Source organism: Sitophilus oryzae, unplaced genomic scaffold (assembly GCF_002938485.1).
Source record: "Sitophilus oryzae breed Bouriz unplaced genomic scaffold, Soryzae_2.0 scaffold_1968_pilon_pilon, whole genome shotgun sequence".
NCBI lineage: Eukaryota > Metazoa > Arthropoda > Insecta > Coleoptera > Curculionidae > Sitophilus > Sitophilus oryzae.
In genome coordinates this window covers 157,450-183,707 of record NW_022146688.1, presented here as the reverse complement: position 1 = coordinate 183,707, position 26,258 = coordinate 157,450, and the positions used below count along the sequence as shown (strand labels likewise).

General features: G+C 33.1%; 1 protein-coding gene across 1 annotated transcript; it reads left to right on the top strand.

Moving 5' to 3' along the window:
* Window positions 1-6,772: 6,772 nt before the first annotated feature.
* LOC115883593 lies at window positions 6,773-12,771 on the top strand. Its single transcript, XM_030901950.1, has 3 exons — window positions 6,773-6,811; window positions 7,225-8,287; window positions 10,127-12,771. The coding sequence occupies exons 1-3, from the start codon at window positions 6,773-6,775 to the stop codon at window positions 11,476-11,478; spliced, it is 2,454 nt and encodes an 817-aa protein (XP_030757810.1). The 3' UTR covers window positions 11,479-12,771.
* Window positions 12,772-26,258: the final 13,487 nt, after the last annotated feature.

Here is a 26,258-nt window from a genome sequence, read left to right as displayed (position 1 = left end):
AAATTGTTTGAGGAAGGGCAAGCATACGTGGCTCTAAGTCGAGTCAAGTCTCTGGAAGGGCTATGTATTGAGGAATTAGATTGTAATAAATTATCAGGTAAAAAACCATGCAATAATGATGCACTAAATGAATTAAATAGAATGAGGAATATTCGGTAGGCATTTCCGTTAAATACTATAAACTAGAAAATAAAAAATCGGTAAAAAAACTTTTAAGTTAAACGGTTTTATCTTATGTGCACTGAAAACTAGAAAATAATAATAACAATTAGGTATTTTGAACTTCTAGTTCAGAAATATTTTAGTACTAGGCAGAATAGCTTTTAGGCATATTAGACTAAAATAAAAACGTGGGGCCCATTAACTATTGCTGTAATACTTTCTTCTATACTAAGTGTGGATTGCATCGACTTACTATAATCGTAACTGGAGATTTTGACAATCAATAACCACCCGTGGCGGCTTCACCAGCGAACGCGGAGCTCATGATCTACCAAAGTATAAAGATATGCTTTGCCATAGGTAGGATTTCAAAGGGGCCCCACGTTTTTATTTTAGTCTAATATGCCTAAAAGCTATTCTGCCTAGTACTAAAATATTTCTGAACTAGAAGTTCAAAATACCTAATTGTTATTATTATTTCCTAGTTTAGTATACTAAGGGTCGGCATTTCTTTTCTTGGGTGCTGGTTTTCATGAGTACGGTCAACACGCTTAGTAAAATAAGATGTAATATATACTCCCATACAATCTACAATGAGGCAAGGTCAAAAATCTCATGTCGTCTGTATGTTTATTTTTTTATTAAAATTTATGCGATGTGGTTTTGTCATTGATGTTTAAAAATGGAAGAAGCGCGATTGACATACATTACTAACATCTACAGATGCCTTAGCAATACATTTCTTTATAATTGACTGCATTAGAAGTGCCTCTTTTATTTTTCATGTAGATTCTATCGGATTTTTCATTGTAATTTTTGAACTATTAAAGTTTCCTTTATGGCCTGCCCATGAATGTTGACAAATTTTAGATTTGTAACATTGTAACTTTAAAACCATTATTTCGAAGGGAATTTTGAAGTGGGAAGAATGAAAATACAGAAACGCACTCGAACCGCATACATATACAGCTAATACTAACAATAATACTGGGATAATTACGAACGCACGAAAACCACCGAGAAAACTGTGGGAAAGTCATTACACAAAGTCTACCGCTAGATGCCGCATCCCGATGACTGTTACGGTCTTTCTTTCCGAATATATTCAAAACCTCTGGGGGTTATCGCGATCGGAACACATTTGCAACGTGTCCCAAAGATATTCGTCCGATGGACCGAGAGATGATTTAGACCGGAGGTGCAGATGGCAACGGCGCACCCATCTCTATATTGTATATGGTAATCCCCGTACGTGCTCGCACTGGTCTATTATGCGGTGTAGCCAAATCGCTTTTTTTGCTGGAAGTTTTACGGTTAATTTATGAGAGATTTCTATGTAGGATATAGGATATATGTTCTGAAAAATAAGGAAAACAAAATAAAAAATATTAAAATTTATTGAAAAAACTCTTCTCCAGCTTAGCGATGTTTAGTTGAATAAAAATAATTATTACATATTTCTAAATGAAGCATGCATTTTTCTGCCTTTGTCTTGTGAGTTTTTTGAGGATAATTGGAGTACGCACTGACATGTAATTTTTAGACGGCCCATTATTTAGTTGCAAAATTGAAAACAATACAGTCTTATGGAGTGGATCTTATGAAATTTGGAAAGTTTTAAGTTAAAAAGTGTAATATCTTAAAAACGTGACAATATCGGTAGTAGATTAAAATTAGAGGAACAAATTATAGAGGAAAATATCCGGTGACTCTCAAAATATTTTCAGAAAAAAACAATTAATTTCACCTATTGAAATTTTTAGTTTTGAAACTTAAATAACTCGGTTATTTTGGAAAACGGTAAAGAGAAAATATGTTTCTTTTACCGAGATCTACCAGCCCTGAAAATATCTGCACTAATTTAAGACTCACCCCCAAGTAGCATTTGGACGTTATCTAACGTCGGGTATACGTCGCGTTCAATAAACCCGACGTCGGGTACCAACGTCGGTTCGACCGCCTGACGACCCTTATTTGCACCTAAATGGGGAATACAGATTCGGGTCGCCTCGACGTCGGTATCTGACCTAATAGGGAATGTAATTCTACCAATTACCAACGTCATAATATTACGTTGGATTTTAGTTACTTAAAATTCGTCGCTAAGCACTTACGTTACGTTTGGTTTCATATTCGCTACCAAGAATAGGTACATACAAACCTAACCAAACTACCTAATTACAAATGGATTCATAATCACTCCTCGAATATAACTATAAGTGCCTACTTAATTTCATATTATAATAATTCTGAATCATTAATCCAGACATCAGTTTTGTCAACGGAAGCCACTTTCTTGATATATCTGATTAAAATACTCCGGAAAACAACGAGCGCCTTCAAAATTAGGTAGATTTATGAAATAAAAATATCTATAAAAAAGTAACTCCCAAAATATTTTTTTTAATTTTCTAGCTGGTTTAATATAAAACTGTACTGTGGTTCCCCCCAAACTCAACCTTATCAATATTATTCTACTAGAAATCGAAATGTGAATATAAATTTTAAAAACAAAAAACGATTTTAAAATGGCTGACAATCAGATACGTGTTAAGAATGGCGGATTTCTGTGTCCGAGTTAATATGAACTACCAATATACCAATTCCGACCGGGTCTCCAACATTAGTCGTCCCACACGACCGAAGTCATCAAACCGGACGACCGGCAATCGTATTATGACGTATATAATTCCAACGTACGCCACGTAACCTCACTTTGCATTTTGCGTATCAGTGATTTGTGGATTTGTGCAACTATATTTTAGTTTTTCTTTTCTCGTTAAAGGAAACGGGCAGCCACTTTTTTAAGTCTAACCTCACATGTCGGAGGAGGATGGGGTCTGCTGGTATCCTAAGCTAAAAAATGAAATTAAGATGCACCAGTGTAATGCAGCAACTCTTCCGGAGAAAAAGCATTTACGGATGGAGGCAAGACATCACTACTACTATTATTATATTGCCTCGACCTCTTTCTGTAAAATGTAGATGAATGTCTAAATGCCTTTTTAGTGTTTTTTTAGGCATAATAAAAAATTTAAGTTTGTTTACAAAAACTTTTTATTAGGTTATGTTCATGATGTTCATTAGGTCGCAAATGCTACTTAATGGGTTGTATTTACGGACGTAAATAGAGATACGTAAATTAGGTTATAAATATGAACATAAAATACAACAAAATATAATTGGACGTTACTTTACAGATTATCAGTGAGACGTATCCTATATTCGGACAACGGGTAGACGTCGGGCTAGTTCAAGTATATGTACGTCGTGCAAGCCAATGTGGGAACGATGTTGGAAAATTAATAAAAATGGTACGTTGTTATTTTGTACGTCGACATATCGTTGGATTTACCGACTCGGATCCAACGACGTCGCTTTCAATAGGAAAGCGACGTCACAGGTCGTATCACGAGCACCCGACCTAAATTTGCACAAAGTCTGACGTCGCTTCAGGTCAGATTTAGTTCGAAGTCAGATAGATGCTACTTGGGCCCTGTATATCTGTTTCTTTTTTATCAACTAAGAATATTGTAAACCATAAAAAAACTGAAGCAGATTCATAATAAAAAATGTAAATATATTTTATTATAAAACTACCAACTTGATTATATCTACTTGGTATCTATACACTCATAGGTATTTTGATTTTTTTATGAAAATTGTATACACTATAATGTGCTTTAATAGCAATTTAAGTATAACTAAAATATTGAATTTTAAAAACATAATTACACAGGGGAGAACCTAAATTATGTACGCTTATCTCGGAATAATTTTTACATTTTATTAAAAATTAGTCGATATACCCAATCTCGCTTCTGCTGCCTTATACCTTAAATATGTAATTAAACGTGTATATCGGAAGCATGCATAAATAATGTTACATATAATCAAGCATTAAGAGCTAGTGGAGTGACTAAAAGGTATCTTTATTATAATAGAAGGATTGCAAACTATCATTTACATAAAAAAATAGATAATATTCATTTAAATTAAAATTATAAAATAATATGTATCCATGTATTTCAATGTATCCTTGGCTTCGTTCAAGGCCAAATTGAGGTCTTTTTGGGATGGTATATTGTAGCATTTTTTAATTCCTTTAATAAAATTGAATTTAAAAATTATTTTTATTCAAATTTCTTAGTATTGGCGCCATCTATTTGCTAGATGCCAAAGATACCAAACTCCATTTGTTACAGGTCACTTGTTTCGATATTTAATTTTTATTAGCGCATCTATTCGCTAGGTGTCAAACTTCATTTCTTACAGTTTACTTGTCTTGTTTATTAGCGCCATCTATTCGCTATATGCCAAACTTCCTTAATTGCATTTCACTTGTCCCAATCTCACGTCGCTGTGGATTGCGATTTTCTGTTCTAATGATTTCGATCATATGATATCACTTTTTTCTTTCACTTGTCTGTGGTGAAAAGGGTTTTTTGTTTTCGTTTCTGAAACGGAGAAGAAGGTCTTTTTTCTGGGAATTTGGATCTGAGGAAGACGCGTGTTTTGGCGTCCGACAAATTTTCCAGTGAAAAGCACTGAATCCACTTTTCGATTTCGATTGCATGGGTATCCGATTTGGAGATTTGAAAACCTTGTAAAGTATGCAATCCAGAGTATAGATCGTATTTGTTTGGTTTCTTCTTGGAATGACCACCGTAAGTTTATCCGCCATTTTATATAGCCCTATCTAACTAAATTCTATTTCAGTTATTTCCGTTTGTTATTTCGTTTACTTGAGTATTTAATTACTGGTTTGGATCGGCATATGGTTTGAATATATTTATGTAAAGCTGATTTTCAGACCGTAAGTTGTTTTTTTTATTTAGTATCTGTCCTGAGAACTATTTTTTATTTATAGAGTAAAACTAACCCATGGTATTAAGTAAAAGTACCACATGATATTAAGTAAAACTACCACATGGTACTCAGTAACTACCACCTGGTACTCAGTAATTACCACATGGTATGCAGTATTATTGTATGTTTCACCCACTTCATTTTGTATGGACCTATGCAGACCTTAAGACAGTGTTCCTGACATTACAATCGTCTTTTTGGCTGATATTGAAGACTTCTCCTGCCATAGTCATCTGCATCCACTTCTGTTAGTCTGGAGAATACCCTAACTACCTGTTTACATCATAAGAAACTATATACAGATAAGTCTTAAGTTTGATACACAAGGATACGCTTTTATTTTATAATTTTTGAAACAACAGATTTAATAACCTGGCAAATTATCACTATTTATCCCACATATTGTAGTCAAAATCATTTTTTATTTAACGTTATAAGTTATAATTTCATTCAGACAGTAGACTCTTACTTAGCTATGATATTTTATATGAAAATTATTAACACGTATTCATTTTAAAGGTTTTTGTACCGCGACATGTTTGAAACATCATCGTATTGAGACATACATAAATTTCACCTGTTTTTATTAAGTAGCTTACTTAGTTCAAAGAATACAGTTACTAAATTCAAATCTATTTAAAATAACTTGCGGTTTTATTGGGATCACTGTGACTAATTGTTGATACTTGTGTTCGTTTTCAATAAATGTTTAATGTAGGATAGTTATTTCTGACTTTTATTCCTGATAAACATAATAGACCCTTAATGCTGTTGATTACTTTATTTTCGCTATGTTGTGATATCGTATTTTTCTTTTTTGGTTTCTTACTTTACCACTCTCATAAACAAAGTAAGTGGCGCCCTTTTCACTGTCTTTGACCATACCTATTTGAATTCATAACATCAATATTAAAATCTCTGCAGCCTATATATGTTATCATTTTTTTATTTTTTAACAACATTAGAAAGTCACTATGAGTCAGAAGCCTTACCTACGAACCCAGCTTTCCTCTAACCCTGAGCAACGGATTCTTTTTTCATTCTATTTGGGTAACGACAGAAAAGTCGTCACACATAGAAGAATAAAATATATGACGCCCTGTAACGTGGGGCTCAGCTTAATTTTATTGACTCAGCTTATTTTGATTGACTCAGCTTAATTTTATTGACTCAGCTTAATTTGATTAGCTCAGCTTAATTTGATTGGCTCATGTTCTATTTAATTGGATCAACTTAGTTTAATTTGATTGACTTAATTTAGTAAACTGAATTCAGTAAAATAATTTCTATTAGGCTCAGATAAATTTTCTTTAAGGCAAAGACTATAGTTTTGAAATTTTGTTTTCATTATTTCTGTAATTTAATTTTTATAATTTCAGTACAACAGCAATTTTTGTTTTTTATGTTATAGAGGGTGTTTGTTTATCGGTTTAAAACTCAGAGATAAATAACTTGATACTTCTGACTACATAGTTTATTGAAATTTTGATCTTGATATAAATATACAGGTAAAGGTTATATTTTGAATATACAGAGTGGACATAATTTTAGTATACAGGGTAGCGTTGTTAGTACTTCGTAAAATTTTGGAATTTGTTTTGAATATTTGAGTCTTTTTTGGTTTTGACATTGAACATAATTTCTTTCTGATAGATTGCGTCCAGTCATAACAGCTTTTTGTTAAAATTAGTAAATTTTTCTGAATCATTTAGTCTTTAATATCTTATATAACTGAATTACAATGGAGAAAGAATCTTTTAAAGTTAATCATTTACGACAAGTAGAATTAGATTATGAACTTCTTATTAGGGGTATTAAGACATCTAAAAATGTTGAGAGTAAACGTAAAATTTTGTCAGGTCTTTTAAGTAGAGAATTAATAACCCTTTTTGTTTAGTTAATATGGAAAATTATCCTCTTTCTTTTGATCAAGAAATTTTCGAAATTAAAGCAACTTTAGATTCAATTTCTTTGTCAATTTCTGAGATTCGAGGGGTGGAGTAAATGATTCAATGTTTAAAGTTATAAAATCTTCGTCTTGTACATTTTGGCTGGTAGAATTAGAAGAATATTTTTAGATGAAAATCGTGCTGATGCAGAGACTATTCAAACTGATGTTTATACTAGTTGTTATCAACTTGAAGCTGACTTATTTTCAAAAATTTCTGACACAAATGAAATTTTAAATGTTAGTTCTGTTCGGTTATTAATGTACCGCCTCCTATTGTGACTTATGTTGCTAAACCTTGTCCAGTGTCAGACTGGCCTATTAAATTTAATGGTAATCCTCAAGATTTATTTTCATTTTTAGAAACTGTTACTGAGCTTTCTGAATCACGTAAAGTTAGTGAACAAGATTTATTTTCTTCCGCAGTAGAACTTTTTACCGGGAATGCTTTTATTTGGTACAGAAGTATTAAACAACATGTTACAGATTGGAAATCTCTTGTAGAAAGATTAAAGAAAGACTTTTTGCCACCAGATAATGATGACAATATTTGGTCGCAAATTAAATCTTATAAACAACGAAAAAATGAAAGTATTTTAATTTTTATAGCAACTTTAGAGAATCTTTTTAGTAGATTAAGTAAATGCCCTAGTGAGGTTAATAAGATTAAAATTATTAGACAAAATTTACTTCCTGAATACATTACTCAGTTAGCTTTAGTTGATGTTTTATCTGTGTCTGAACTCTCTAATTTGTGTAGAAAATTAGAAAATGCTAAACATCAGAATGAAAAACGATCTAGAAGTTTAAATGTTTCTCAATTGAATACCACTCCTGATTCTAGCTCGTCTGATTCTCATCGAGTACAGTTTTGTAAAAAGTCTAAGAATGTCAATGCTCAAAACAAAAATAAAAATACTACTGTTCGGTCTGCTAGTTATTCTGTAGCGTCGTCGTCTTCTGACCCTGATATGGTAAATACTTCTTCGAGTATGCCCAGATCTGTAGAAAATTCAGGTAAGGAAGCAACCTCGCGTTTAGTTTGTTGGAATTGTTCTGGTCCAAATCATACATTTCATGATTGTCGACAGAAACGTAAGGTTTTTTGTTTTAAATGTGGTAATTTAGGTGTTAAGTCACCGGCGTGTCCCAAATGTTCAAAAATACTAATTGGACGAACTCGTGTTTCTGGTCGTGCAGTTCAAAAATTCAAACCCAGAAATTTATTTTCAGAATCTGATTGGAAGAAGTGGTTATTATGTGTTAAGAATTTTTATAGATCCACCACTACCAATCATAAAGTTTCTCCTCTTTTTTGTCCAAAGGTTTCTGATAACAGACCTTATATTTTAGTAGAAATTCTAGGCGTTGAAATTTGTGGTCTTTTAGATTTTGGAAGTACATCTACAGTTATTGGAGCTGCTGGTATTCCTGTTATTGAGAATCTTAATTTGGTTATTAGGGAACCAACTCTTTTATCAATTAGTACTGCAGACAATACCGAAAAGAAAATAGTTGGTGTAGTCGATCTACCTTTAGTCGTTGATGGTTTATGTCAAGTTATAAGTGCTATTGTAGTTCCTTCATTGCCTCATAGTTTTATTTTTGGTTGTGATTTTATCTTGCGGTTTGATCTTATGGAAGATCTTAAGAAAAATTGGTGGGAAGTCAATTCTAGATCTCAGCCTAAGTTTTCTTCATTTCCTTATAACACCCGTGCTGTAAATACGTTGTGTACCCTTGATGATTTAACACCAAATCAGAGAAAACAAGCTGAACTTCTTATTAACTCTTTTGACAGTATCAATAGTGACCATGGTCTTGGTCGTACAGATAAAATTACTATGTCGATTGACACTGGTGATGCCAAACCATTTCGTCAAAAACCTTTTTTAATGTCCCCTTATATGTCAAAAATCTTGAATGAGGAATTAAATGATATGCTTAAACTTAATGTCGTGGAACCTTCTAATAGTCCTTGGTGTTCTCCAGTGCTTTTAGTTAAAAAACCAACTGGTGAATTTCGTTTTTGTTTTGATGGTCGATCTTTAAATCAGGTTACAAAGTATGACTCTTACCCTATGCCAAATATAGATAGAATTTTAAACTCTCTTCGTGGAGCTACGTATATTTCTAGTATAGATTTGCGTAAAAGTTTCTGGCAGATTCCATTGTCCGAGGATTCCAAACCAAAAACTGCTTTCAGTATAGTTGGTAGAGGTCAATTTCAATTTAATACAGTGCCATTTGGATTGTGTAATGCCGCTCAGACACAACAAAGACTTGTTGATGCTATTTTTGGACCACGTTATGAACCACACATTTTTTGCTATTTAGATGATATAATCATATGTTCACCTAGTTTTGAGGAACATATTAAATTGCTTTCTGAAGTTAGAGATAAGTTAAAAGATGCTAATCTAACTATAAATATAAAAAAGTGTGAATTTTTTAAAAAATCTTTAAAATTTCTTGGATATATTGTTGGCTCTAATTCATTAAGAACTGATCCAGAAAAAGTTTCAGCCATGTTAAACTTTCCTCGCCCTACCACTACGACTGAAATAAAACGATTTATAGGTTTGTGTAGTTGGTATCGTCGTTTTATAAGAAATTTTTCAACTTTAGTTTCACCCATTAATGATTTGTTAAAAGGTAAAAAGAAAGGTCAAGGAGTTCAGTGGAATCCTGCCGCTGAAGATTCTTTTTTGAAAATTAAACAACTTCTTGTTTCTGCTCCAATTTTGTCCCAACCGGATTTTTCTAAACCTTTTATTATAGAAACAGATGCATCCAACACCGGTCTTGGTGGAGTGCTTATACAGAAAATTAATGACGAAGATCGTGTAATTTCTTATGCTAGTAGATCTCTTACTAGATCCGAGCGCAATTATAGTGTAACTGAGCGAGAGTGCTTAGCTGTTATTTTTAGTTTGGAAAAATTTCGTCCGTGGATTGATGGAGTACGTTTTACCGTTTGTACAGATCATTACTCTCTTTTGTGGCTTAATAAATTACAGAATCCTACTGGTCGTCTTGCTAGATGGTCTGTTAGACTTAGACAGTTTACGTTTGATTTAGTTCATCGTAAAGGTTCAAATAATGTAGTTCCAGATTTTCTTAGTAGAATACCTAGTGATGATTCTCCTTCAGATATTTCAGATAATGATTCTTTTGTATGTCCGCAAATTTCCGTTTTGAATATAGATTTAGACCATACTGACGCATGGTATGAGACTATGAAGCAAAAGATTTTAGCTTCACCTGGTTCATTTCCACAGTGGAAAGTTGAAGATGGTTTTCTTTTTAAGTTTATTCCGGTACAGTTACCATTTTCATCAAATCTTCAAGAATGGAAGCAGGTTGTTCCACGTCCTCAACGTCGTAATATTATCGAATCATGTCATAATCCGCCAACTTGTTCGCATTTGGGTTTTTATAAGACTTTATCGAGACTTCAAGAACAATTTTATTGGCCCAAGATGAGAGCCGATGTTCTTAAATTTGTTAGGAGTTGTCGTGTTTGCGGAGCTCAAAAATCTTCTAATACTATGCCGTTAGGTAAGATGGGAAAAGAAAAGCAAGTTAATATGCCTTTTCAGACAATCGCTTTAGATCTTATGGGTCCTTTTCCTAGATCAAAAAAGGGTCATAAGTGGCTTTTAGTTGTTGGCGATTGGTTTTCGAAGTATGTTCTTCTGTGTCCGTTGCGTTCATCAAAATCTCCCTATATTGTGAAGTATCTTGAGAATGAAGTTTTTCTTACCTATGGAGTACCTCAACATATAATTTGTGACAATGGTCCTCAATTTGTTGCGAAAGAATTTAGAGATTTAGCTAAGAAATACCAAGTTCAGAAGATCTGGTATAATGCTGTGTATTCTCCTCAATGTAACTTTGTTGAGCGAATGAATAAAACTGTAGGAACAGCTATTAGAACTTATGTTAAACAGCATACAGATTGGGATGTTCAGCTCTCTAATATTCAGTTTGCTTTAAATACTTCTAAACATGAGGTCACAGGTTTTTCTCCTTCATTTTTAGTTTTTGGTAGACATATTCCCATCTCTGGTAAGTATTATGGTCAAGTTAAATTTTCTGAAGATTTTGAAATTATGCCTGGCGATCGCAACTCTTACGCTTCTGAACTCAAAAATCTTTATAGTGTCTTTAGCGAAGTCCGTAAGAAACTTCATGCTGCTTATGAAAGAAACTCGAAGTCTTATAATTTGCGTAGGCGTGATTTATCTTTTCAGGTTGGTGATTTGGTTTGGAGACGTAATAAGGTCTTATCAAATGCTGGTATTAACTTTTCAGCCAAGTTAGCTCCTCGTTTTATTTTATCTTCAGTGCGAAAGAAAATCTCGAATTTAGTTTATGTTTTAGTAGACGAGAATGGTACTAACGCAGGCCGCTGGCATATAAAAGATCTTAAACCATACCAAGGTCACACGATTGACGACGATGATACAGAAAATGTCTCTACTACGTCACAGTAATTCAAATAATCTATTATGTCCGATTCCTTTTTAGGGTTTAGTCTAACGGATACATAGATTATAATTTTAGTTTCTTTTTAGTTCAGATTAAACAGTTATACAACATTTGCTTCTCGTTTTTTTACGGATTTGTCGCGAATCAGTATAACTATATTGTCATTTATTTTTTTTGCGTACCTATATTTTTGATATGTTATAGTATTTCTATTTGGAAATGCGAGCATATGACAGTATTTTTTTTCTTCGAGTATTCTACAGATTACCTAATTTTGAGTAAATATTTTGTGGGATGGTAATTCTGTTAATCACTCATATAGTTTTATGTCATTTGCTCTATTCTTTTTTATTCAGTTCACAAGAATCTGAAATGTAAGAGATTCTTGTATTTTGTGTATTCCGAGAACACAACTTCGTGAAAAAACGAAAAGTTGTTATGATTTTGATTGCAACCTAGAAGTGAGACGTAGCTAACCTCATGACTTCGTAAGTTTTACTGTGTTTTGGATATTATTGTGATCTTCTTTCCATATTTGCAATAGCGTTTCATAGGCTGGAATCCTATGTTACGGATATTTTGGGTCATTAGTGACAATATTTTTTTCTCTTTCTTTGTGTCTTTCTATTGTGTTTTCTATTGTAATTTTCCTTCTTTTTCTCATACAGGTGAGTTACCTTGAGTGGTTAACCGGTTAATCTTCAGAAACATCTGCGCTTCCATGGGATTCTTTTTTCTTTTCCTATCCCATACCTTTTTAGTTTTAAGTTTAGTTTTAGTTTATCATATATTTTGTATATGATTTTGTTTTTTTTGGATTATGTGGTGATTTTGACTTTCCCGATTGTGTAACCTCCCCTGATTTGACATACCGATTGCGACTTACCAATTGTGACTCCTTTATGGACGTGTGATACACGAAGCTATCATCCACCAAATTTAATTAAAAAAAATCTAAAAACATGTACCAATTTAATTTAGTTTTCCTTAGTGGTGTTTGGGCGAAAGTCCTCTTTGAGGGCCTTTCTTTTTTTTGGAGGGGGGCAGTGTAGCATTTTTTAATTCCTTTAATAAAATTGAATTTAAAAATTATTTTTATTCAAATTTCTTAGTATTGGCGCCATCTATTTGCTAGATGCCAAAGATACCAAACTCCGTTTGTTACAGGTCACTTGTTTCGATATTTAATTTTTATTAGCGCATCTATTCGCTAGGTGTCAAACTTCATTTCTTACAGTTTACTTGTCTTGTTTATTAGCGCCATCTATTCGCTATATGCCAAACTTCCTTAATTGCATTTCACTTGTCCCAATCTCACGTCGCTGTGGATTGCGATTTTCTGTTCTAATGATTTCCGATCATATGATATCACTTTTTCTTTCACTTGTCTGTGGTGAAAAGGGTTTTTGTTTTCGTTTCTGAAACGGAGAAGAAAGGTCTTTTTCTGGGAATTTGGATCTGAGGAAGACGCGTGTTTTGGCGTCCGACAAATTTTCCAGTGAAAAGCACTGAATCCACTTTTCGATTTCGATTGCATGGGTATCCGATTTGGAGATTTGAAAACCTTGTAAAGTATGCAATCCAGAGTATAGATCGTATTTGTTTGGTTTCTTCTTGGAATGACCACCGTAAGTTTATCCGCCATTTTATATAGCCCATCTAACTAAATTCTATTTCAGTTATTTCCGTTTGTTATTTCGTTTACTTGAGTATTTAATTACTGGTTTGGATCGGCATATGGTTTGAATATATTTATGTAAAGCTGATTTTCAGACCGTAAGTTGTTTTTTTTATTTAGTATCTGTCCTGAGAACTATTTTTTATTTATAGAGTAAAACTAACCCATGGTATTAAGTAAAAGTACCACATGATATTAAGTAAAACTACCACATGGTACTCAGTAACTACCACCTGGTACTCAGTAATTACCACATGGTATGCAGTATTATTGTATGTTTCACCCACTTCATTTTGTATGGACCTATGCAGACCTTAAGACAGTGTTCCTGACATTACAATCGTTCTTTTGGCTGATATTGAAGACTTCTCCTGCCATAGTCATCTGCATCCACTTCTGTTAGTCTGGAGAATACCTAACTACCTGTTTACATCATAAGAAACTATATACAGATAAGTCTTAAGTTTGATACACAAGGTACGCTTTTATTTTATAATTTTTGAAACAACAGATTTAATAACCTGGCAAATTATCACTATTTATCCCACATATTGTAGTCAAAATCATTTTTTATTTAACGTTATAAGTTATAATTTCATTCGTACAGTAGACTCTTACTTAGCTATGATATTTTATATGAAAATTATTAACACGTATTCATTTTAAAGGTTTTTGTACACGACATGTTTCGAAACATCATCGTATTGAGACATACATAAATTTCACCTGTTTTTATTAAGTAGCTTACTTAGTTCAAAGAATACAGTTACTAAATTCAAATCTATTTAAAATAACTTGCGGTTTTATTGGGATCACTGTGACTAATTGTTGATACTTGTGTTCGTTTTCAATAAATGTTTAATGTAGGATAGTTATTTCTGACTTTTATTCCTGATAAACATAATAGACCCTTAATGCTGTTGATTACTTTATTTTAGCTATGTTGTGATATCGTATTTTTCTTTTTGGTTTCTTACTTTACCACTCTCATAAACAAAGTAAGTGGCGCCCTTTTCACTGTCTTTGACCATACCTATTTGAATTCATAACATCAATATTAAAATCTCTGCAGCCTATATATGTTATAATTTTTTTTATTTTTTAACAACATTAGAAAGTCACTATGAGTCAGAAGCCTTACCTACGAACCCAGCTTTCCTCTAACCCTGAGCAACGGATTCTTTTTTCATTCTATTTGGGTAACGACAGAAAAGTCGTCACAATATGTAGATAGGTGTGATGTAAATACATAATTGTAAAATTTGCCGGCACTTGTTGTTGCCCTATATTTTCTCTTTTAGTTTTTAATGTATAGATTATACAGAAAATTTATTCCTCCGAAAAATTCTATATGGGTATTTCGCCACTGCAAGAAAATCTACAAAATAAATAGTTATTTTTTGTAAACACTTCTGCGTTAATCCAAACGGAAACTACTTGTCAGAAGTTAGGTTTACAAATGTACAAATTTGCCTAACGAACAAAAAAATGATTAACGTTTCGGAAAGTTTATATCTTTCCGTCGTCGGAAGCAAAAAAATACAAAGAATAAAGAAAACAGTATTTAAAATATTTAAATTCAACTAATCGAGAACACTTTAGTTTTCTAAAACAGATACGTCTACAAAAACCGTTGACGTTCTGTTAAAATGACATTATATCAAGTTAAACTTCAAAATTAACAATTACTACCTCATAACAATTACTTACTAAGGTAAAACCAAAAAACTCCAAACATTCTGTATGATTATTTTTAATTTTTACGTATGTTATGTTTATTTATGTTATGTACTTTAAAATCAAAGAAGCGATTGCCATACATTACTAACATCTACAGATGCATGAGCAATACATTTATTTTTATTAGATTGTATTAAAAAAGCCTCTTATTTTTCTTTTTAATTGTTTTTTTTCTGAAAATCTCCATTTCTTAAATAATCTTTATGTTCTTTAATTCGAACATTTAAGGGTCTATAGATGTTTCACCAATGTAAAATCTATCGCATTCACATGGTATTTTGTATATTACATTTTTTGTTTGTTGTTCTGTATTCATTGGTTTATTATGTGATAAAATGGATCTAAGTGTATTTTGTGTTTTGAAAGATCTTCGTATGTTATATTGTTTTCCTATATCCTTATTTTTTTTCCGAAACGCCTCGTACGTATGGAATTGTAAGTTATACAATATATACAAGAGTTTTTTTTCCTTTATTCTATGTATTTTTTTGTTTTCGACGACGGAAAGAGATAAACTTTCCGAAACGTTAAGCATTTTTTTGTTTGTTAGGCAAATTTGTATATCTGTAAACCTAACTTCTGACAAGTAGTTTCCGTTTGAATTAACGCAGAAGTGTTTACAAAAAATAACTATTTCATTTTGTAGATTTTCTTGCAGTGGCGAAATACCCATATAGGATTTTTTGGAGAGATGAATCCGCCATATAGATACAGACATTTTTTTGGAAATTTATTATTTTCAAAGTTTTGTAAAATTTAGTTCGAGGTTCAATACTGGAATTGCAATAGCGTGGCATTACCTAGTATAAAACCGCTCGTTTGGCGAGTCTTCGCGGTCGGAGTTGCGATATACAGGGTGTCCCATTTTGGTTGAAATTATACAGTATCTCCGTTATTAGTGAAGATAGAAGAATGCGGTTTGCACAAATCTGTCCCGCTTTTTTGTCAAACGCAAGATGCTGTAAACAAAATTTTCATAGCCCTCCTCGTTTCTCAACTACAGAGTGTTCTTCAAAATTTCGCAACTTGGGACGAAATTTCGCAACTGACTCTGAAGTGTTTTAACATTTGACTTCCACGAAAATCAAGAAAAAGTACAGGAAGAACTAAACTACCCCCACCCCTGCAAAAATATTACTATAAATATTTTCCAACCTAACCGACGACCGATTGTTTTTTACGTAAAATGGTGCTTATCTGGCATCTACTACATTTTTTGTCTCTTGTAAAAAAACGCCACCGCTCATACTTTTGAGGAAAAAAAAGTTTTTCCGAAGCTGATTTCTAAAAAATGTTTATTTGTCACATCAAGCTATGGAGGCGCATAAAATCTATTATTCTCTAATAATCTAGTTGGGGAAAATATCGAATTTTATGTTAGTATCACAAATTGTATTTGACCATACGCTTTGTAAAAAGCTTGAAAATTTAATAAATTTTAAATTAATTAACGTTCGAGTTTATTTTTTATTGGTTTGGTTTGGGGTGTTGTCCGTTAGAGGGTATTAACAGACAAACGAAGCACTTTTGCATAAGGGTAAATTATGTGCACTTAACTTATTTTGATTCAAAAAATACGTAGTTCTTCTATGTCTTCGGAATATTGGACCTCCCTCTATATTTTGTAGATCTACTTTTGTAGGACTAAAGTTTTCTCAAAAACTATGTAATGCGCCGTTTTTTTTTAGAAGAGACAAAAAAATGTAGTAAATACTAGAGGGAGATTACAAAAAGAAAATCTGTCATCAGTGGTGTTGGAAAATTTTTACACTAAATTTATGTAGTGGTGGGGGTAGTTTTCAGTCTTTCCGTACTTTTTTTTGATTTTTGTGAAAGTTAAATATTAAAGCACATCGCAAAATATATAGTCACCCAAAATCTCATTCAAATCGGAATAACGGTTCTTAAAATATCTTAAAAAAATTGTTTATTTTTTTGAAGTTTGATGCCATCTCGCGAACAAACGAAGAACTTTTGTATAGAGGTAAATTGTGTACAACGAACTTATTTTGATTTCAAAAATACCTAGTAGTTCTATTTCCATGGAATATTGGGGTACCCTGTATGCTTAAGAACTACTTACAGTCCTTTCAGATAGAGCGGACCATCCGCGCGGATGTTTTTTCAAGATAGCTCATCCTATCATCCTATCCAAGGGAGCATACGCGACCCACGTGAAATTGTTCATTTAAACTCATGGAACTAGCGGACGGTACGCGCGGACGCTCCGCTCCATCTGAAAGCGCTGTAAGAAATTTATCCGGCATTCCGATATCAGTAACTTCTTTCATCAATAACATACACACATGGCCAAAATTATCGCATATATCGTTTAAAAATATACGGAAAGGAATTTAAAGAATCTTTTTTTATACATAACTTTGATAATCTGTAATAAACATTTTTTTGTTAAAATGGACATGGTAAACAATGTTTATCGTTCAGACCCAATATTATTACAAATTCTTGCACATTTCGATTTGCGGACTCTTGGGTTTCAGAAGAAATTTGACCATTGTTTTGGCCTTAAAATGCCTAGAAACATTATTTCACAGTTTAATAGAATCAGAATAGTAATACTGTCTCAACAGGGCTACTGGGAAGTTGCAATAGCTGAAATTGTAGGAGTTAACCAAAGCGATGTTTCGCGAATATTAAAAAAAATCAAGGAGACAAACGAGGTTACAGACCGGCCTGGAAGAGGTAAAAAGAGAGTTACTACTACTGCTGAGCAAGAACGTCAAGTATCCCTAATTGCACGACGCAATCCCCTGCTTTCTAGTACTGCTATTAAAAATTAGTTATCTCGCCTTGAAGGAGTAAATGTTTCAAGAAAGACCATAGCAAGAAGGCTCCATGACATGAGAGGATTATATTTAAGGAGGCCTCAACGTGTTCCGAAGCTTAATGTTCTAGAACAAAATTACGCGACTACAATGGGCTGAGGAGATGAGAGCAAATGGACCTAATTGGAATTTCGTCATGTTTAGTGATGAAACAAGAATAGGCCTAGTGTCAGACTCGCGACGAACTTTGGTCTGGAGAGCGTCTGGAAGACGAGCACGCTGAATGCAGATCAACCCCGTGTCCCGTTTCAAGGGGGAGGCATTATGGTATGGGTAGGTATAATGCACGGAGCTCGAACTCCTCTTGTTTTTATTGATGGCACAATGACAGGTGCCTCATATCTTAGAGACGTTTTAGAGCCTATTGTGCATCCACTTCGAGGGGCAGTGGGGGATGAATTTGTTTACATGGACGATGATGCTCCTCCCCATCGCACTTTAGCGGTTTGCAAATTTTGTGAGGAAGAGGGTATAAGAAAACTGTGGTGGCCACCGATGTCTCCAGATATGAATGTAATCGAGCATGCTTGGGACATGCTAAAATGCCATATTGCCAAAAGGGATAATCCCACCGTACCTTGAATAAATTTAAAATTGCTGCTCGCGAAACATGGGAATCCTCAACATCTTCTGGACAACTAAATTGAGAGCATGCCACGTCGTCTCACAGCTTGCACTGAGGCTCGAGGAGGCAATACAGACTATTAGTTGTGAGAAATAATTAAAACTGTTTTCAATATTTTCTGTTTAAAATGAAATTGGTTTTTGTTGATTTTCACTCATTATGAAATAAAATTATAATAACAGCCTAGTTGCATTTAGATTTTTAATTTTATATTAGTTGGTCGTGTAGTAAGCCAATATGTCCGAAAATATAAAAAGAATCATATTAGGTCCAAAATAAAATAAAAATATCTTTATATGCAATAATTTTGGCCATGTGTATTTATAAGTATTTTATTTCAGTTGCAATATTCGATACTCGCTGAAATTTACATTAATACACGAAATTCTTAATTTGCTACGCAACCAGTCAAGGTCTTTCCGAATAATAAATCCGAATTTTTATGTAAATCCATTTATTTGTGAGCAAGGCGAAACGGCAACATTGGACGATATTACCTTATTCGGAATCGACTTCCTCCGATTCCGATTATGACACTAATCTCATATAGCTTGAATTATTTCACATTTCAGAGGAGAATGTTAATGTGATCGGCGTATGTGACCGCAATCCTAAAGAGAATGAGCTTGTTAGGATTTTTACTCGCCGATTTATCAGTTTCTTTGTAGAAATTTACATTTTACCGCTTTCATACGAGAGCGTGGATGGTATGGTATATCTATGAGAACCTAACCACTTATCCAAATATTATACAGGGTGGTCCGAACTGTAATCCGAAAACTTCGGCAGCATATTCTGCAAATAAAAATAAATATAAAAGTTCGTATAGGAGTATGTCCAAAATGCTTAGTTTTGGAGATACACGGTGTAGAAATTTCATTTTTATTTCGATTTTTTCCAAATAATTTATGAAGTAACTTCAATATTTGGATGAAAATTGGCGTCTGTGAGTTGACTCCCGGGATATGACTCCTACTTGTAGAGGGCGCCACCTACATATTTTTAACTGGTTTGAAGAGTAATAACTTCTCGTCCGTATACCTGTATAAAGCTACTGAGTAAAAAAATACATTTACGACGTTTTTTACGTTAAAAAAGGTCTCTGGGTAAAAATTGCTACGAGTAATGGTTCTCGAGATATTTCGAATCGAAATTATCAATACCTGTTATCATTGGCATAAATTAAACATGTTGACAAATAGTTATTAGACTGAAGATTGAAATTATAAATTTGAAATGTTTTTGTGCCAAAAATTTAACAGAAACTGTTTTTGTTATCATTTTTTCACAGAAAAAAATTATTAATTAAAAAAAATAAAAAGTTCCCAAATTTATTTTATTTCAGTAAAATAAATATTTACTCGACGTGTTAATTTTTTTGTCAGGGATGACATGTATTGACTATTTCCATTCTAAATATCTCGAGAACCGTTGCTCGTAGTGATTTGTACCAAGGTACATTCCTTACGTAAAAAGTCACGGAAATGTATATTTTTCACTCAGTAGTTTTATACAGGCACGACACGAAAAGTGTATTACTCTTCAAAACAGTTAAAGCACATGTAGGTGGCGCCCCCTATAAAAAGGCGTCATATTGACATAAAAATCAAATTTCTCATGTCAAAAAACTTCCAGACACCAATTTTCATCCAAATATTGACGTTACTTTAGAAATTATTTGAGCCGTTGAAAACCAGAGTGGTCCCAGTAAAAAAATGTAGTTTTGAGATATGTGGCTTCAAAGTTAACGGCTTACTGTAAAATTCTCAAATAAAATATTAACATTGTACCTTTGGTATTGTTACAAAATCGGACCAACTTAGACCAAAAATTAGGTGAACATTAATGAAAAAAGTGATTTTTTCAGCATAAGTTACAAATTGGGACCCAGCTTAATGAGTCAAATGAGGTATTTTTCAAACCACCCCGACCCACCCCTAGGTGCCACCCATTCACTTCTAATCTCAAGATAGCGATACCCATAGACTTAAAATAAAATATAGACTGAGCATCTCATTCATAAATAGCTGGAACATGCGGTCAGACACTGTCTTGTTATTGTTGTGTTATTGTTTTAGGTTATAACGAGTGCGACACGAGCGATAGATAGGTTGTCTCTGTCGTAACGGTCGTTCCCTGACGACTCTGCCGAGAAACACAACACTGTCTTTCGTTTCTCAAGTACACCTGAACTCTCCGTATCATAGCCGGGTAATTTTTTTATTTTAATGAAGCTATAATTAAATTAAAAATATATCGTATTTAAACTTTTTTATATTTTATTAAGATTTTTTAAATAAAAGTTTAGAAAAAACAATTTAGAGTCCAAAAAGGATAAAAATAATAAAATACACGTTATAGAAGAAATTTTATCATCGAAATTAGGTAATTTTTGAAATTAATAATAAATTATTAATTTTAGTCAAACATTTACAACCCCTAATATTAATCAAAACAGGATCTATTCCACAGATATAATAGAATCGGCAACAGGGAGAGAAAAAAAATATGATTGTTGTAATTTTTTTTCTGGTTAAGTGATGTCTTATTATGTAAATTAGAGAAAACATAAATCTGTTCCATTAAAGCAAGGAAGGTGATAGGAAGTGGATAAAATAAAAACTACATTTATAACTCGGTACTGTCTTTATTATACCGGGTGCGTCTCAAAAGTGGCTCATCCCCATAATTTTTTTATATTTTCAAATAAAAAAAACAAGATTTAGTACGTTAGAATTTAGTATGTTAGTTGATAGAAAATGACACTCTGTATAGAATGACATATCATATGTCAACTTTTGACATTTTCGCATATGGTTTAATTGTAATTGTAACACGCGGTTCATAACGACAATTTGACTCGAAATACCAAGTGTGTGGTATCAATATATTCATAAAAAAATACTTTTTCCAAATATGCTAATGAGTCACCCTTGTTCCATTTGAAAAAATTGACATATGTATGATTAAAAATACGATTTGTACATCTTTTAACCGGCCTAGACAAGACAAGAAACCTATTAGACGATCAAAACTATTTTTCAAGGCTCCTTGGTTAAAACTTAGTGTTTTTAACAACACCATGGCACCCTGGATTGAAATTTAAAATAGGATTTGTTTTTAAGCGATAATGTCAAAAGTTGACATATGATATGTCATTCTATTCGAAGTCATTTTTATCGAATAAAGTAGCAATATACCGAGGGTGCCTTTAAAAATCAAAAGATGTAATCATTTCGGTGAAACAGGAAGAGACCAAAAACAATTGAATACGTCAATAAATCCTAATTTATGTCATATACCAACTAACATAAAAATCATTTTTTTTATCTGAAAAAATAAAACAAGTTATGGGGGTTGAGCCACTTTTGAGACGACCCGGTATATTAAAAAATATTGTTTCATAATGTAATATCATTTTAAAATTCTTGTATGTTATTTTAGATTCTGAAGATAATTTTAGAATAAACCGGAATATATTTTTAATAAAAACATTATTAATTATTAACAGGGTTATAATTATGATTTTGTTACAATGTAAGTAAGTAAATAATGTAATGTAAGAGAAAAAATTCAGATTTTACATTTTACTAAAATATTATCTAAATAAGCGCCTTTCTACAACAACGCCACTGACTCCCAATGGGTAAATTGAGAGTTGCCTACCGGTCAAAAGTCGTTTCAAGACTTAAATGGATTATTTAAGTCAAATTTCTTGCAAATTTGGCACTGGCGAACCATATTTTATAGTTCTTGAACAGAAAAAGTCAATAAAATAAACACTTAAGCACTACAAGCTAAGAAAATGCGTTAATACAGCCGGGGAGATAGCGGCAACAAAGCTTTACCGCACACGTGCGACACGTACTACAAGGTAATAAATGAATGAATAGGCTCCCTCGCCTCTAATCGGTGTTGTCATATTGTAAAGAACTTATCCTTTTTAAACAGTATCCGACTTATAATTTAGTAGTATAAGGACTATTTAATACATCTCTGGAATATTAAAACCTACTTTATTAAACTGTAGTATTAATATCTCAATATATGTGTATAACAAGAAAAAAAATATTGATAATATTAAAGACGTGACAACATAGGCTGGATGAGGAAGGCTCGGTCGACTGTACCCAGAAGTAAACATGTGTACAAAAAAGGTTGTTTGTCCGCGTTGAGATGTAAATAGTGTAGTCTATATTTTATTTTAAGTCTATGGCGATACCCCACTTGTGACACTTCTTTGGAAAGCTAATTGAAATTGCTAAACGATGGTCATACAGATTTCAACTTCTGTCTTCTTTCAACAATTACTGGTAAGTAGTGATAAGAAATGTAGGTGTGACAATTTGAAAGAAATTTAAAATGATAATTTATTTTAACAATTGCTCAAAATGACAGCCATTTTGTTCCATACAAAAATACAAACGATTTTCAAATTCTTCTCTCACTTTTTGGAAAGTCTCTCTCGGAATATTTTGACATGCTTCAGTTATCCTCGGCCGCAATTCTTGCAACGAACCTGGTTTTGTCTTGTAGACTATGGATTTAGTGTAACCCCACAAGAAAAAGTCTAAAGGAGTGAGATCAGGTGACCTTGGCGGCCACTCGATTGGACCCCTTCTTCCAATCCATTGCCTTGGATAATACCTATCCAACCACCGCCTTGTGACAATAGAATAATGCGGAGGGGCTCCATCTTGCTGAAAGTGTATGAGGTCTTCATTAAGAGTTAAATTTCCTTCCAAATCTCTTTGATTTTCAACTTCATTTACAATGGCTGGCTCTATCAAATGTTCAACATTTCCACATAAGCATCACCAGTCAAATTTCCGTCGATGTAAAATGGACCTATAATTTTATCGCCTAGTATTCCGCACCAAACGTTGAGCTTTTAGGGATGTTGGGTGTGTCCTTCAACAACAATATGCGGATTCTCATCGCTCCAGTATCTGCAGTTTTGCTTATTCATAAATCCGTTTAAAAAAAATGAGCACTCATCACTTAAAAAAATATTTTTAATGAGTGAAGGTTCCCTTCAAATTTCCTCCGTCATTAGTTCACAGAACTGAATCCTTCTATCTGGATCGTTGCCGCCATGTTCCTGCAGAATCTTCATTTTGTAGGGATGGAATTTGTGCATTTTCAATACTCTCCTGACAGATGTTCGAGGTATACCTGTGATTGATGCCAACTGGCGTGTTGATGCTTCTGGATTGACCGATACCTGACCAATAACTTCCATCTGCATTTCTTCATTCAGTACCTTGGGCCCTGTCATTTTTTTATTTTTAACCGACCTAATTTCTTGAAACTTTAACCCTTAACTGGTCCGGCATCGTCTGACAGACTACGCCAAATAATTAACTCATTCTCATTAGTTACTGGGACCGCCCACACAATTGGCGTTCCAGCTAATCCTCCCCCTCTCGGTCAACTACTGATAGCCATATTTATGCCCAAACTGGATTAGTTTTTTAGAAGTTATGGCAGAAGTTACTTAAGCCGTAGTCTCTCAGACGACGCCGGACCGTTTGCGTAAGATTTTGTGTTTGACAAACTTTTGTAAAATATGGCCAGGCCTTCGAAAAGAGTGCGTTTACGAGACTCTAGTTATGAAGAAACTCTATTAAAATGATACGATGAGGACTGTGACAGTGACAATATGACAATCTGCCAGACAAATGCGTTTGACAATGTCAAATATTCCAAGACAAATATACTTTACAATTGGTAGAATACTTGCAATTCCTGTACAACCAGAACACGCCCACGGAGATATTCTTATCCCAGAGTTCTTATCCTAGTTAAAGACAATGTTATGTCCTAGTTTAATTATTTTTAATGCCTAGAATGTACGAATTCATTTTGTAAAACATGTTCAGGAAAACAATGAACTTTGCCTCATGCTGTAACTAAAAACCTTTTCTTTAATTTCAGTTTTATAGCTTATTTTTTTATATATAGTACTAAAAACATATTTCTATATTGTAATGACTGTTAGTAATTTGGTTTTATTTTTTAGAGCTTAGTAAAAATCTAATTGTTTTTTTTTCAAATTTATATGTATGTTATTTTATTTTGTATTATATTTTCTTAAAGTTTATATTAATTGAACCCCATTTTTGTCTATATTAGTTCAATAATACATAATATCATATATAATAAAATAAAAATTTGTTATTTTTTAGTTTTTGTGTGTTTTTTTCACTTTTTAGAAGGCGTAGTCCCACAGACTACGCTGGACCGTTTATGATACATATCTATTACCGGACCAGTTAAGGGTTAAAATCAAATCTCTAACATAAACGTGACTTACGTTTTTGTCCGGTTTCTCTCATTGAAAGCACGGGCCGTTCTCAAATAACACATACCTTCAGCACCATAAAGAAAAACTATTTGACTCTTTCTTCCACAGTATAAACCATTTTTCTTTCAAATAAGCGAATCAAATAAACGTTTAAAATACCACCAAATTTGCAAACGATTGAAAATCGATAGAAGACAGTGCAAAAACGCAAAGATATGCCGTTTTAAGATTCCTGTTTGTTGAAAGTAAAAAAATAGATGATAAGGAAGAATTTGCGTTATCGCAAAATTAGGCTGAACGATTAGTAAAACATCTTTGTGTTGCCTTTTTTATTATCTACATTTTTTATTTTTAGCTTTAAAATGGCAATTGTTTAAAAATGGCATTGATGAGATTAGAAGTGAGGAGATGGCATCTAGGGGTGGGTCGGGGTGGTTTAAAAAATGTCTCATTTGCCTCATTTAGCTGGGTCCCAAATTGTAAGTTATGCTGAAAAATTTACTTTTTTCATTAATGTCAACCTAATTTTTCGTGTAAGGGGTAGTTTTTCAATTTCACCCTAAAAACGTTATGATCATTGTTTAGAATTTTTCATGGGCTTTCCAAAAAGGCGCCACAAGTGGGGTGTTGCCATTTAAGATTTTCAAGTAAGTAGGGGTGTCGCCTAAGGGGTAGGTCGGGGTGGTTCAAAAAATACGTCATATGTATTCCCCTTCGATATTATAGAAACGGTATTTTTTATTTTTTTCTATATCTTTTGGTTTAAAAATTATAGCCATTGTAAGTTTTCAGTGGCCCACCCTGTATAATACATATGTACCTATACATCTTAAATGCAATATGGGAAGTGTTTTGGAAAAAAATTAAACCATATTTTACGCTATATCGGCAGACAATTAATCAGAAAAATATCTCGTATCATCTTATTAAGTTCAAGGCAGGAAAACAAATTTAATTTTGAAGGTTTTCGATTATACGGTGGCGCTCCTTTTAAATTTTACGATGTTTTTTTTTCACACGCCTTTAAACTTTGAACTTAGGAAGTCGTATAACGACAAAAATGCAAAAGTAACAAGGTTTCTCTTTTCAAATGATATGCAACAGGATGCTTCCTAAATGGATTAAATGAACTACCTACTGGTAAAACGATGTCCCTATCTGATATTTTGTTCGAACTTCCTTAGAAACCTTTTAAATTATACTTTGTATCTCTTAAAAAATGAATTAAGCAGCATATACTATAAGTACTCATACATTATATACATATGTTATAGACGGGGTGTCCCAGGCGAGCCGGCATTAGAAATTTCTAGAGAACTACAATACAGTATAACTTCGGCAATCCGTACACCTCGTAAACCGTACACTCCAGTCAATCGGACACCCGCTACAGTTCGGACATTTTCAGATTTTTACCTTCTGTAATTCGGACACTGCTAAAAAGCATGACAAATTACAATGGCTAAATGCGAAAAAGTATACTAGTATGTATACATATGTAAAGAAATATTTTTATACATGCAGCGGCTTGTCCAGTCGAGTCGTACGTAGTATTTATTTGGCGCCGAGTGTTAGACCACGTGTAAAAA

What these genes read in the sequence shown, in the direction of transcription:
- LOC115883593 (XM_030901950.1), top strand. Translation starts at nt 6,773, where the DNA reads ATGGAGAAAGAATCTTTTAAAGTTAATCATTTACGACAA. An exon ending in AAGTTAATCATTTACGACAA is followed by an intron (nt 6,812 to 7,224) that starts GTAGAATTAGAT and finishes TTTAAATGTTAG; the next exon opens with TTCTGTTCGGTTATTAATGT. An exon ending in TACCAATCATAAAGTTTCTC is followed by an intron (nt 8,288 to 10,126) that starts CTCTTTTTTGTC and finishes GTGATGATTCTC; the next exon opens with CTTCAGATATTTCAGATAAT.